The sequence below is a fragment of the Rattus norvegicus genome, chromosome 4 (assembly GCF_036323735.1).
Source record: "Rattus norvegicus strain BN/NHsdMcwi chromosome 4, GRCr8, whole genome shotgun sequence".
NCBI classification, from domain to species: Eukaryota; Metazoa; Chordata; class Mammalia; order Rodentia; family Muridae; genus Rattus; species Rattus norvegicus.
In genome coordinates, this window is record NC_086022.1 from 165,239,559 (window position 1) to 165,252,538 (window position 12,980).

General features: G+C 39.7%; 1 protein-coding gene across 7 annotated transcripts in view; it reads right to left on the minus strand.

The window, feature by feature from the left end:
* The window catches only part of LOC124459649 (killer cell lectin-like receptor subfamily A, member 12-like), a 51,577-nt gene extending 38,970 nt beyond the window's left edge, over positions 1 to 12,607 (minus strand). Inside the window, exons 1-4 of one of the 7 annotated variants that reach the window (XR_010065610.1) lie at positions 11,083 to 11,331; positions 6,113 to 6,276; positions 3,490 to 3,698; positions 2,269 to 2,411 (exon numbers count right to left, since the gene is read on the minus strand). Coding sequence is in view for 6 of the 7 variants with exons in the window: in XM_063285436.1 (XP_063141506.1) it covers positions 2,269 to 2,411; positions 3,490 to 3,580 (234 nt within the window). In the remaining variant the exon portion in view is untranslated. Of the gene's footprint in view, positions 1 to 2,268; positions 2,412 to 3,489; positions 3,699 to 6,112; positions 6,277 to 10,435; positions 12,132 to 12,483 lie in introns of those variants that run through there. The other 6 variants (XM_063285436.1, XM_063285434.1, XM_063285435.1 and 3 more) reach the window with 6 other exon arrangements.
* Positions 12,608 to 12,980: the final 373 nt, after the last annotated feature.

Genomic DNA, 12,980 nt, shown 5'->3' on the forward strand with positions numbered 1-12,980 from the left:
CTTCCTAAGTAAGCGCTCTACCACTGAGCTAAGTCCCCAGCCCCTCAGACCTGTCTTCCTTATTTGTTGGAGCCTTTGCTCATCCTCAGAGCTTTTGATACCCCCTCGGAGACTTTGCTCTCCCACTTCTGGCAACCATGAACTGCCCAACCAAGGTTCAGTGGCTTGGTGTGTGTTTGTCCCCAGATGACACAGATCTCAGTGGTGAGTGATGGGACAAGCATTCTATAGTCACCTTTTATGACAGGACTCAGGGAGTCACTCAGGACACAAAGAATAGGGTTAAGAAAAAAATTAAAGAAATTCTTCGATTTTGTAGGAAATATTTGTCCATATCTCCCCCAGGAGGGAACAATTGATACAAAGGATGGTGCAGAGTTAGTGATTGTTTACTGGATCAGCTAACCTTGTTGCTGAAGTCTGCCCTCTGTAATGAATAAAAGTTGTACGTTTTTTTGGGTTTGAGGTTGCGTCTCCCTGCATGGATGAGCAACCCTGCATACATGGATTAAAAACCTTATACTCTCCTGTTACTGCAGCGGTCACTTTGTCACTCTATGCTCTGTGGATGGTGCTCCTGAGGTAAGGTCACTATGGGGTCTTAAAACATTTTGGTGCATCAACCCCAGACCACAATTGGCGAGGAGATCAGAGGCAAGCTCGAGCAAATCTGTGCTTTGTGTTCTGTGTTACTTTCTGTTTTATCTCTGTGTCATGTCTTGTCTTTGTTTCATGTTGTTTTGTGTTGTCTGTGTCTGCTGTCTGAAAGGTTTGAGTTCCCCCTGGAGAGGGGTTAGAGTCCCATTGGTGGTTGCTGTGGATCCTATGAGGGTCTTACGGCTGTGACAGGCAGACATGCTAGTTGTCACATGCCACAGGCCCTAAAGGATGCTCTAGGAGGAGAAAGTAATCTAGAGGACACTCTGGTATCCCATTGGGAGGTGGGATCAGATGGTCCTCCTCATTCAGGAAGCAGCTAAGGTTAAGCTTCAATTTGGGCCAGGTACTGAAGGTATCAGGCATCCGTGGAAATAGCTTATAGGACGCTTTGTCTTGGTCTTGTTTGTCTAGTTTGTTTTCTGTGTTATTGTCGAGTATCTTTTTGGCTTTTGTTTTGTTTTTGGACTTGGACTGACGACTGTGTTTGAAATCAAGGAACTGTTTGTTTTGTTTGTCAAAGAGTTTTACTTGGTCCTCTTTGTGCTTAACTTGAAAATAATTTGCTTGAGAGAAATTGTTTTCTGCCAGGGAATTTTGTCTTTGTCTCTTTAGCCTCCTTCCCAAGGAGAGATGCCTCTCCCTTTGTTCCCTTGTCCAGTCTAGCTACTGTTAATAGTTCATCACACATGGACTCCAGGTTAGCCAGTGACCCTGTCTGAAGCAGGAATTAACAAGAACCTGAAAGCTTTGCCTTGGATCCTGAAGGAAGGAATAATTAGGGGGTAAAATGCTATTGCTCCTGCTGCTGCTGCTGTTGCTGCTGCACTACTATTACTACACCAAAAATAATAAAAGGTTTAAAAACTGGTTATATTTAATGTATCAAGTGGATACTAGCTATATTATTTGTAATTAAATATTCTTTTATGTTGTTATTTGAACATGTATAAAATTGATATATAAATACCATACTATGTCATAAATAACAATGTTTTCAAAGTGAACCTGCAATCATTTCTCCATGAAAATACAGTCTTCAATGAGATGTCATTAGTAATAATTAAAACAGGAAATGTCAGATATTGAAATTAAAAAAACATAAGAATACTGTACAGTAAAGGTAGGGTTAGATTCAGTGAAAATCACGATGGTCCTAACAGATCAACCACTTAATTACACATTTTTCATATCATCTCATATTACAAACAGGCACAGAGGTCAGTTACTTTCCCTTTTGGCATCTGATTTCTCATCTCTGGAAGTCTCATTTCCAGTTGCAAAGAGCAAATATTAGACAGAAGGAGTTTGTTTAGAATTATATGTAGAAAATAACTCTCAGCCAAAGGATGTGCTGTACGAAAGATTTAAACTTAATCAGTAAAAGGCATGCTTTCTGAGGGACTCTCTTTTAGGCTCCTGAGAAAGTGAGTAGACTGAAAGACCTAAGGGTATCTGTAGTAATGAGTCTCCCCCTAACGAACTCTTGTCCCACAGTTTTGTTCATATTACAGGAAAATCACATACACATGAAAAATATGGATTTAGGATCTCATTATTCAGGGTTAGAGAAAAAGTCGAACAGAATGAAGGGGCAAGTGTCTACAATACCAGTTTGTCCTCATCTTCTTTCTTCAGAAGGGATAAGCTGGAATCCCGGCAGGTCTGTTTACATCCATTCCATGCTTTTTTGTCCAGGATTAAATAATAACATTTTATACCATAGCAGAACCAGTGTATTTCAACATTTTTGCCTGTGGAACCGAAGTTAAATGATTAAATTTATTATTTTCTTATATTGTATTATCAAACACAATATTGATTGAGGTTGTATTGAAAGAGAGAAAGAAAGAAGGGTTGGGGTAAAATCCCCCAGGTCTCAGAAAATGAGATTCTATAATGCCCAGAGACACCTGCACAACCATGAGTTATGGAACATTGCTGATAACATTAGAGATATAGAAACATTTCTTGTGTCAATCATTTTTCAATCAGTAGAGAAAAGAATACTATTAATCTTTTAAATGGAAATGAATTGGCTGGACATGATAACTTATTCCTATAACCTGAGTACTCCAAAGAGAGAGACAGGAAGATAAGTATTAGTTTGGACTCATCCTAGCCTAAGTAATGACTTCCAGGCCAACCTTGGATACTCTTTGAGTTCCAAGTCAACCTGGACTACACAATGATGCCATGTCTCACATGAAACCAAAGAGAAAGATGCTGACCTCTGTGGCAACCATGGATGAACTTGAAGATGGTGAATAAAGAGAAACACAACAGGTCTAGGACCATACATTATGATTCTAATCAGATTAGGTTTTTAAATTAGCCCAGTTCTATGAAACAGAGGCTTTATGAAACCAGGAGCTGGGGGTAGGAAATGAGTACTTGCTATTCAGAGGAACTTAAACTGATGACAGAATTCTAGATCTGCTATAATGCACTGTGTCCACACTGGTCCACACAGTAATGTGAACTTAGCCTTGGGCCATGTCTTTGTTAAATTCTCCTACCTTGAGAGAAATGAGAGACTTATAAGGGAGGTTTTGATGTTGATAGTCTGTTCTCATGATTATGTTGATGATTGGTAATATCATGCACAGCAGGCAGTAGAAGTGCCAAAGATACACTGACTTCTAGAAACTATAAGATTCTACTAACTCAAACAGGGGTTTCTGAGTTGCTGGTAGCTACATGAAATAAGGAACCCTCAAATGATTAACAAAGGCATCACCAGCATCTTAAGCTGAAGGTTAGACCTCAAAGCTTCCATGAAAGAAACGATAAAAATGAACTTCTGTATTCATGTCCTCCCTTGCTACATACCTGTGTGCTGAGAGGAAGGTATAACAGACTTAGTTTCACTGTACCATCTTTTCTGTTCTCTGTTTAGATATTGCAGAAGGTCATTAGACATCTATAGACATTTCTTAGCATTTCTTCCATTAAATCGATGTCATTTTGCATGGTTGTGCAGTTATACTTGCAGCTTAGAGTTTCATGCAGCCCATGCTTTTCGTGAGCATACTGAAAAACTAAATTAGTCACAAATAAATGTCTAAGTAAAATATTCTGCTAATTCTTAACCCCCCATGAAAGTTTGAACTAAAAAAAAAACTTTAAGAAATGGAACAACTGTTAAAAGAACATTTGTAATCCAAAAGATCAACATATGAACTTATGTTTTAGCACAGCCTGGAAGTTATTTTTTCTGTAAATGTGAAGGAATGCAATAAATTTTAAACTTAATGTCTCTGTACAGATGAAGTCTTTTTTTTCTTAACCATGACCTCAATATGCATTACAGAAAAGGAAAAGAATGCCCTAAGTTCTTTGCAAAGCTGTTTCTTACAATATTTTTATGTAATATTCACAGTCCCCTGAGCTCAGAATGTACACTACCACCAAGTCCTCAAAAGGAGCATGACCACGAGTGAGAAAGAGCAGGTCAACTCCTAAGAGCCCCAGAGCTAACAGATTAGTATGAATAAGGACAGAACACTGCAGAGTGTCAGGAAAGGTTATTATACTCCATAGATTCTGACTTATTTCCTAATTATAGGCTACAAAATGTACACAGTATACAACTGCATCATCCCTTTCCAAAGCTATGTCTTAGGTAGAAGTTCAAATAATATCTCTCTCAATTACTCACTGTTTGTCATGAACATTACAACAGCTAGCAGCCAAAGGGAACAAGGGATTACAAGAGCTACCGCAATGAGCTGCCAGGGGACTGAACTCCATTAAATCAACAAAACAAAGCAAGAAAATCAACACCATGAAAAGAGAACATCTCAATACTAATAAAAATTTTTATAGCAGAATCATGGGGAAATTGTGTACAAGTTGATAATACAAACAGACTGATCAGTGCCCTGAAAATTGTACATTTCTACCTAAAATACACCTGTTGTAAAAATATAAAAAGTAATAAGTATAGTTGTCTTTTACTCTGCAAGGTCCACATGGAATTGCCCCAAGATATCTGCTAGATATCTTGCATTATGACATACCAACCCCCCGGCAGCCCATTGTCTCCTGCTGCTGCACATGTTCCTACACTCAAACCGTCACATAAAAGAACACACAACACAATAATCTTTGACCCAATTGATGAGATATAATTGCCCACTTAAACATCCCCTCTTCCTTCATCTACAATTTTATTTCCATTTGGAGAATTCATCTTCTGTTGGACAGCTGTTGGTGCCTGTTATATTAGATGTTGGTGATATTTATAACAATTAAAACACTTTCCTTGAGAATGAAAATATTATTTCTAATGCAAAAGCTTCATTTATGTATGATACTGTTTCTATAGAAAAGTCTTTTATCAGACTCTGGCTTGTTAGTTTTAAAGTTTTCAGAATTTTTATTGACCTGATCAAATAAAAAAACAAAAATCTCCTTATGGTTTATCATATCTTTTTATTTTTAATTTTTATTGGATATTTTATGTATTTTCATTGCAAATGTTATCCTCTTTCCAGGTTCCCTCTCTCTCATCCCCCCTTCCCCTTCTATGTTGATGCTTTTCCTCCCACCTACCCACTTCTACCTCAACACCCTGGCATTCCACTACTCTGGAGAATTGTGCCTTCAAAGTACCAAGGGCTTCTTCTCCTATTGATGACAGACAATGCCATCCTCTGCTACATATGCAGCAAAAGCCATGGGTCCCTCTCTGTGTACTCTTGGTTGGTGTTTTAGTCCCTGGAAGATTTGAGTTGATTTATATTGTTGTTTTTCCTATGGGGTTACAAACCCCTTCAAATCCTTCAGTCCTTTCTCTAGATCCTCCACTGGGGACCCCAATGCTCAGTTTGATGATTAGCTGCAAGCATCCTCATCTGTATAATTAAAACTATGGCAGGCCCTCTCAGGAAACGTCCACTTCAGGCTCCTCTCAACATGCACTTCATGGCATCAGCAATATTAACTGGGTTTGGTGGTTGCATATGGGATTGTTCCCCATGTAGGTCAATCTATCAATGTCCTTTTCTTTGGGCTCTGCTTCAGTCTTTATCACTGTATTTGCTCCTGTGAGTATTTTGTTCCCCCTTCTATGAAGGATGGAAACATGCACATTTCAGTCTTTCTTCTCCCTTCTGGATTCTCAAGATTTTTTTCCCCTGCATTTTCCCATTGTTCTTCTCTCCTTATCTGATTTATTCGGTAACTGAGTAGAAGTAGTTTATCATGCTTCCTTTTATAATTTTAAAACTTGATTGTTTTATTTTTTAAATTATGTTTTGAACAATTTTGTACTTAATTGCCATCAATATAATCAGTTAATACTCACGGTTCCCTTCTACTCTTGTGCATAACTATGTGCAGATAAAATGGAACATGATAGTTTTCAATAGAAGCCAGTAAGGTATTTTTAAACTGTTGAAAGTTTAAAATGCATAAAAAGCAACTGATATTAGACACTAAAAACTCTTACTTCTGTGGCCAGCTTTTTGGCCCCTTGAGTCTCCTCAGACCTCACTTGGTTCTGTAAGCCTGAAGACTTTTTAAATCTCACAGTTGAGTATGAGACCTGCTCACTCATTTTGGGAGTGGTACATGAAGTTGGTTTTCAGTTAAAAGTTGGGCTTTCAATGATTTCTAGAAAAAAATGTCGAAATACACATTTTAGTAAGTTACCTGGATCAGATGATACAGAGGGCTGATAAAGGGTAGGGTCTGATTGATTTATTTAATGATCCAAACACCCTGACATGGAATGACCCTTATTTCCATTACAGGTGAGAACCCTTTGCAGATTTCTGTTAAATTTATTTCTAGTGGCCACAGTAAATTTTGTTAAGAAATATATAAAGAAGTAAAAATTTACTAACTCATTATACTATAGACACAGCAATGGTTCTAAATATTCAGCATAAAAACATGTTAAGCAAAATAGGCACCACTAAAAATCATTAATTTTTTTTAAACAAAGTGTCCAAATAGACATGAGTCAAATAATTAGGATTAAATAAAAATGTTGCTTTAATGTGTTATTTACACCTTTCTATAAACACATGAATAGTAAATGTTATTTCAGTATTTTTATTGATACATGGTTCTCAGAGTTTCCCAGACACTACCTTCAAAAGAATATTTGAAAGTCAACACTAGCCCACAGTTCCCTGCTCTCAAACACTTTCAGAGAGAAAGCTCACTGCCTGGACCAGTGGGCACTTCTGAGACTGCAGAGCATGAGAGACCTCCAATACTGCCCACCCCTGCCCACATCCCTGCTCCAAGAGGAAATTGTATAGGGCCTCTAGGAACATGCAGGTAGGGGCACTCAAGCAGCAGATCCCCTGCGGTCCAGATACCTCCTAGATCTCAAGGGACGGGATCAAAAGTTCCCTGCACCAAAATCCTGTGATAGGGAGAGCTAAGCCTTCAGAGGGGCAGACACGCCTGGGAAGCCAGAAGAGACTACACTGTGCCCACATTTCTGACTCCAGAGGAAAACACCTAATGACATCTGGGACCCTGGTGCACGGGGGCCCAGGGAAAAGGTGGCACAGACCCTCCTAGTCACTGCACTCACAGAGAGCTCAAAAGCAACCCCCCATGAGCAACTTCATCGCAGGACCACAGGTAATACCAACTTTTCTGCTCAAAGTGACCTGCCTGCTGGACTCAGGGCACAGGCCTACGGGAATAGCTGAAGAGCTGTAGGCAGGAAAGACTACACTCCCGAAAGCAGAACACTCTGTTCCCATAACTAGCTGAAAGAAAACAGGAAAACAGGTCTAGAGCACTCCTGACACACAGGCCTATAGGATGGTGTAGCCACTGTCAGAAATAGCAGAACAAGGTAATATCAGAGACAACCTGATGGTGAGAGGCAAGCACAGGAACCCAAGTAACGGAAACCAAGACTACATGGCATTATCGGAGCCCAATTCTCCCACCAAAGCAAACACTGAATATCCAAACACACCAGAAAGGCAAGATCTAGTTTTAAATCACATTTGATCATCATGATGCAGGAGTTCAAGAAAGTCATAAAGAACTTCGTTAGAGAAACAGAGGAAAACATAAATAAACAAGTAGAAGCCTGTAGAGAAGAATAACAAAAATCCCTGAAAGAATTCCAGGAAAACACAATCAAACAGGTGAAGGAACTAAATATGGAAAAGAGAAGTAAAAAGAAAGAACAAAGGGAGACAACCCTGGATATAGAAAACCAAAGGAAGAGGCAAGGAGCCATAGATACAAGCATCACCAACAGAATACAAGAGATATAGAGAGAATCTCAGGAGCAGAAGATTCCATAGAAGTCATAGACACAATGGTCAAAGGTAATGTAAAATGGAAAAAGCTACTGGTCCAAAACATAAAGGAAATCCAGGACTCAATGAGAAGATCAAACCTAAGGATAATAGGTATAGAAGAGAGTGAAGACTCCCAGCACAAAAGACCAGTAAATATCTTCAAAAAAATCATAGAAGACTTCCCTAACTTAAAAAAAAAAGATGCCCATAAACATAAAAGAAGCCTACAGAACTCCAAATAGATTGGACAAGAAAAGAAATTCCTCCTGTCACATAAAAATCAGAACACCAAATGCACAAAATAAAGAAAGAACATTAAAAGCAGTAAGAGAAAAAGGTCAAGTAACATATAAAGGCAGACCTATCAGAATCACACCAAACTTCTCACCAGAGACTATGAAAGCCAGAAGATCCTGGACAGATGTCATACAGACCCTAAGAGAACACAAATGCAAGCCCACGTTATTGTATCCAGCAAAATTCTCAATTAACATAGATGGAGAAACCAAGATATTCCATGACAAAACCAAATTTACATAATATCTTTCTACAAATCCAGCCCTACAAAGGATAATAAATGGTAAAGCCCAACATAAGGAGGCAAGCTACACCCTAGAAAAAGCAAGATAATAATCATCTTGGCAACAAAACAAAGACAAGAAAAGGACACAAACATAATGTCACATCCAAATACAAATATAACCGGAAGCAACAATCACTATTCCTTAATATCTCTCAACATCAATGGACTCAACTCCCCAATAAAAAGACATAGATTAACAAACTTGATGCACAATGAGGACCCTGAATTCTGCTGCGTATAGGAAACACACTTCAGAGACAAAGACAAACATTACCTCAGAGTGAAAGGCTGGAAAACAACTTTCCAAGCAAATGGTCTGAAGAAGCAAGCTGGAGTAGCCATTCTAATATCGAATAAAATCGATTTTCAACTAAAAGTCATCAAAAAAGATAAGGAAGGATGCTTCATATTCATCAAAGGGAAAATCCACCACGATGAAATCTCAATCCTAAATATCTATTCTCCAAATAAAAGGGCACCTACATACATAAAAGAAACCTTACAAAAGCTCAAAACACACATTGCACCTCACACAATAATAGTAGGAGGTTTCAACACCCCACTCTCATCAATGGACAGATTATGGAAACAGAAATTAAACAGAGACATAGACAAAGAGAAGTCATGAACCAAATGAACTTAACAGATATTTATAGAACATTCTATCCTAAAACAAAAGGGTATACCTTCTTCTCATTACCTCATGGTACTTTCTCCAAAATTGACCATATAATTGGTCATAAAACAGGCCTCAATAGATACAGAAAGCTAGAAATAATCCCATGCGTCCTATCAGACCACCACGGGCTAAAGCTGTTCTTCAATAACAATAAGGGGAGAACGCCTACATATACATGGAAGTTGAACAATGCTCTACTCGATGATAACTTGGTCAAGGAAGAAATGAAGAAAGAAATTGAAGACTTCTTATAATTTAATGAAAATGAAGGTACAACATACCCAAACTTATGGGATACAATGAAAGCTGTACTAAGAGGAAAACTCATAGCTCTGAGTGCCTGCAGAAAGAAACAGGAGAGAGCAAAATCAGCAGCTTGACAGCACACCTAAAACAAAAAGAAGCAAATACACCCAGGAGGAGTAGAAGCCAGTATCTCATTGATGACTACAGAGACCATCTCTTGCTTGGTGGGGAAAGCTTCTATCTATTCCTAAAAAGTATCTATAAGCACTCCTTGTTTTATCTCAGTGATGTTAACTTTGACTTCCCACTGAACTCCCTAGGTCTCTTTGCCCTGTTTGCTAATGTCCGGGGCTTCTTATCCTCTACTTTTAAAGTCAATATCATGGAAGTGGGAGTACCCCACTTTACTTCAGGTCCGGTCTGAGTAAATGGAATCTGTGCCTTCAACTTTGTCTTTTAATTTCCTAATGATTGTTTTAGGACTGAATACTCTGCTCCGGTACCCACTAGAAAGTCTATAGGGGTCCCTTCCACGTTTAGGGTTACCATAGGCTTGGGGAAGGGGTCTGAGCTCTGTCTCCGCTAGTCATCTTTTTCAAGAGACCGGACCTTAGGGACCTTTCTTCTTTGGGCAATCTTGGGTTCAATGTTCTTTTTCTTTGCAATACTGATCTTTCTCCAATGGCTGTCTCTGCATCTCTCTGCTCCCATTTGGTCTTGGTCTTCTATTGCCCAGGTTCTCTGTCTGTCTAGAACCTGCCCTCTCTCTATCTCTGTCTCCCACTACTGTATCCAATATTCTAGTCAAGTTTCTCTCTTGCTTACGATCTGCCTTTCCTCTCTGTCTTTCCCTTTCTCTTTTCTTTCCTGCTTCTCTTCCTCAGTCTCTCTAACTTCACTTTCTCTACAACTTACACTAACTCTCTCAGTGATATAGCATACCCCTTCATGTTCCTGCAACTTTCTCTTCATATATTTTCTTACCTTAGAAAATGGTGGGGCATTATCCAGCCCCTCAGAGACCCACCATTGGATCCTGGCTGTATACCAGGCCCTCCCTACTGTCAGACGTATTGAAGTCAACAGGCAGAAGTGAGGGCCTTCCATCCATATAACAGCCACTAACAAGCATCTAAAGTGGGCTGGTGAGAAAAAAGAAGAGAGTCTAGAAAATAGAGATCTGGCAAAGAGGACAAACAGCATTCAGTCACACAGAAAGACAATCAAAAGAGACAAAAACAGAAGTGCACACAAAAACAAAAAACAAGCGGCCGCTGAGAGATCACCACAAAACTGAATGATTCAGACAGGAGCTTCTGTGAGCTCACTACTGACAGTTGAAGGGGGGAACAGATTCCACATCACTCCTCCTTCCCAACAGGAGCAGATCAAAAATAATGGTTAAGTCAAAGGTGCCCTCTGGAGGCTAGCCGACATCAAACACAGGCCGCTCTGAGAAGCAAAATGTCTGCCAAGGTCCGTTTTTAATCTCAACTGACAAGTTGTGTGCTCTAGCCCTAACTTCAGTCCAATGGTCTAAAGCCAAACTAAGGAGTCTTCACGGTCTGTCTCATCATCAGAGTCACAAGTAACACAAGACAGAGACCTAAGTTACACAGACAAATACTAACCGATGCCCGTCTCCACCTGGACAGGCAAGACTACTCTGGAAAAACAGTCAGCTGGGAGGACATTTTGCTTCTTCAGTCCAGAACTACTATGTCTTCACCAGCACCCAGACAGCTGGGAGGGCAGGTCTTTTGTCCAACTCCAGGGGAATCACTGAATCATCACCAGCACCCAGACAGGAATCTCCCAGGCATCCCTGGAGTCTGTACAGACCTCCTGGGATGTCTCTCGGGCAGCGCAGTTGGTGAGCCCCTGGCACATCTACCAATACTCACACACCTCTGGTTCTATGCGAGACATGAGCAACTGCAAAACCAGAACCCGAGAGCAAATACAGACCCAGAGTTCAGCTGGTACAGAAACACAAAGACACAGACAGTATCTCACCTCCAAGTGGATCTCTGGAGAAAAGGGTGGTCGCCGATCCAGGACAAGCCCCCAAATGAAAGGCCCCCAGAGTAGGTCTCGGGATGACATGATCCCCCCAAAATCTCATGAGAGACAGATCTTGATGCAATCAACCAGAGGTTTGTTGATAGGGATGACAGAAACCAGTGCACTGGGGTCAAGACTCGTATTTCATGCAGGGGTAGAGGAGTTCGACCTCGAAGGGTTGGGAGAAGGGGTATTTAAAGGAAAAACCATACTGAATCACAAGGAAGAACCTCCTGCTTCTCATGATTGTACTTCAAGATTTTAATCTAACTTTATGGTTAATCAGTTTCAGCTATTATGGTCAGCTGCTGTTATGGTCAGCTCTTGTTATGATTAGCTAGTTCCTGGAACAAAGTGGCTGAACCAGCTGGTGCAATTACTCTTTCTCTGATCAGCTAGTTCCTGGAACAGGCAGTTCCCAGGCCTGCTTTTGGATTTAACTTTTGTCTAGGGGACAATTTTAAACTTTTTCCTTTCACTCTGAAACTATGCCTAACTTGTGTGGTCTGCATGTACAGTGTGATCTGCCATATCCAGCCTTTGTATCTTTCTTTTACTTTGGTTCTGTAATTATTTTTTTGATGAGAATTATTATCCAATAAACCCAGGGATCTCATGATTTAAACAGGCATAACTATCTGTGGATCAACGTATAGCTTAGCTCTTTGTAAGAGACAGCTCTCTCTCATTTAAGTATATGTGTAGGAGTGTACTAGGAAAAGTTTCAAATAACCCCAGCTATCACTCATAATCCTGCCAATAATGTGGAGTAGCCATATTGATAATGGTTAGACTTCTACAGAAACAAGTTCTGATTCAGAGAAGCCACATTTAACGTCTCAGAGATTTTCTTTTCTCTCTTACTCTTTGTTTGTTTGTTTGTTTGTTTCTTTCTTTCTTTCTTTCTTTTCTTCTTTTCTTTTTTTGTCTAAGGACATTTTTTAATAGTCTGTTTCATTTCAACTCACCACACATTAGAATAAGCTGATGTTAGAGCTATCATTTCTAGGAAGCTTCCATTATAGGTAAAGAAACAGCTGCTCTCCAAAATACTAAAGGTTTTTCCACCTAGGAGTCCAACTTTGTAGACTGAAAAACCATTGGACTATCAGCTCCCCAGGATGAGGCCAACATTGTGAAACTATACCAAGTGTGTTGAGAAAGCAGCCAGTATGTCCAAACAAATGAGTGTGTATTCCACTCTCCATTGTGATTCAGCTATTGTTAACTGTATAGCAGGTGAAGAACTAAAAGTTCTTATATATATTAGTTTAGGGTTACTATTATGTGTAACCCTCAGTCAAGGTTATTTCTTTATTTTTTTTAAATTAACATTTCAAATGTTATCCCCTCTCCTGGTTTCCCGTCCATAAACCCACTATCAAATTCCCCCTGCTTCTATGAGGGTGTTCCCCCACCCAAGCAACCACCTCTTCCCCATTCCATGCCCTGATGTTCCCCTACA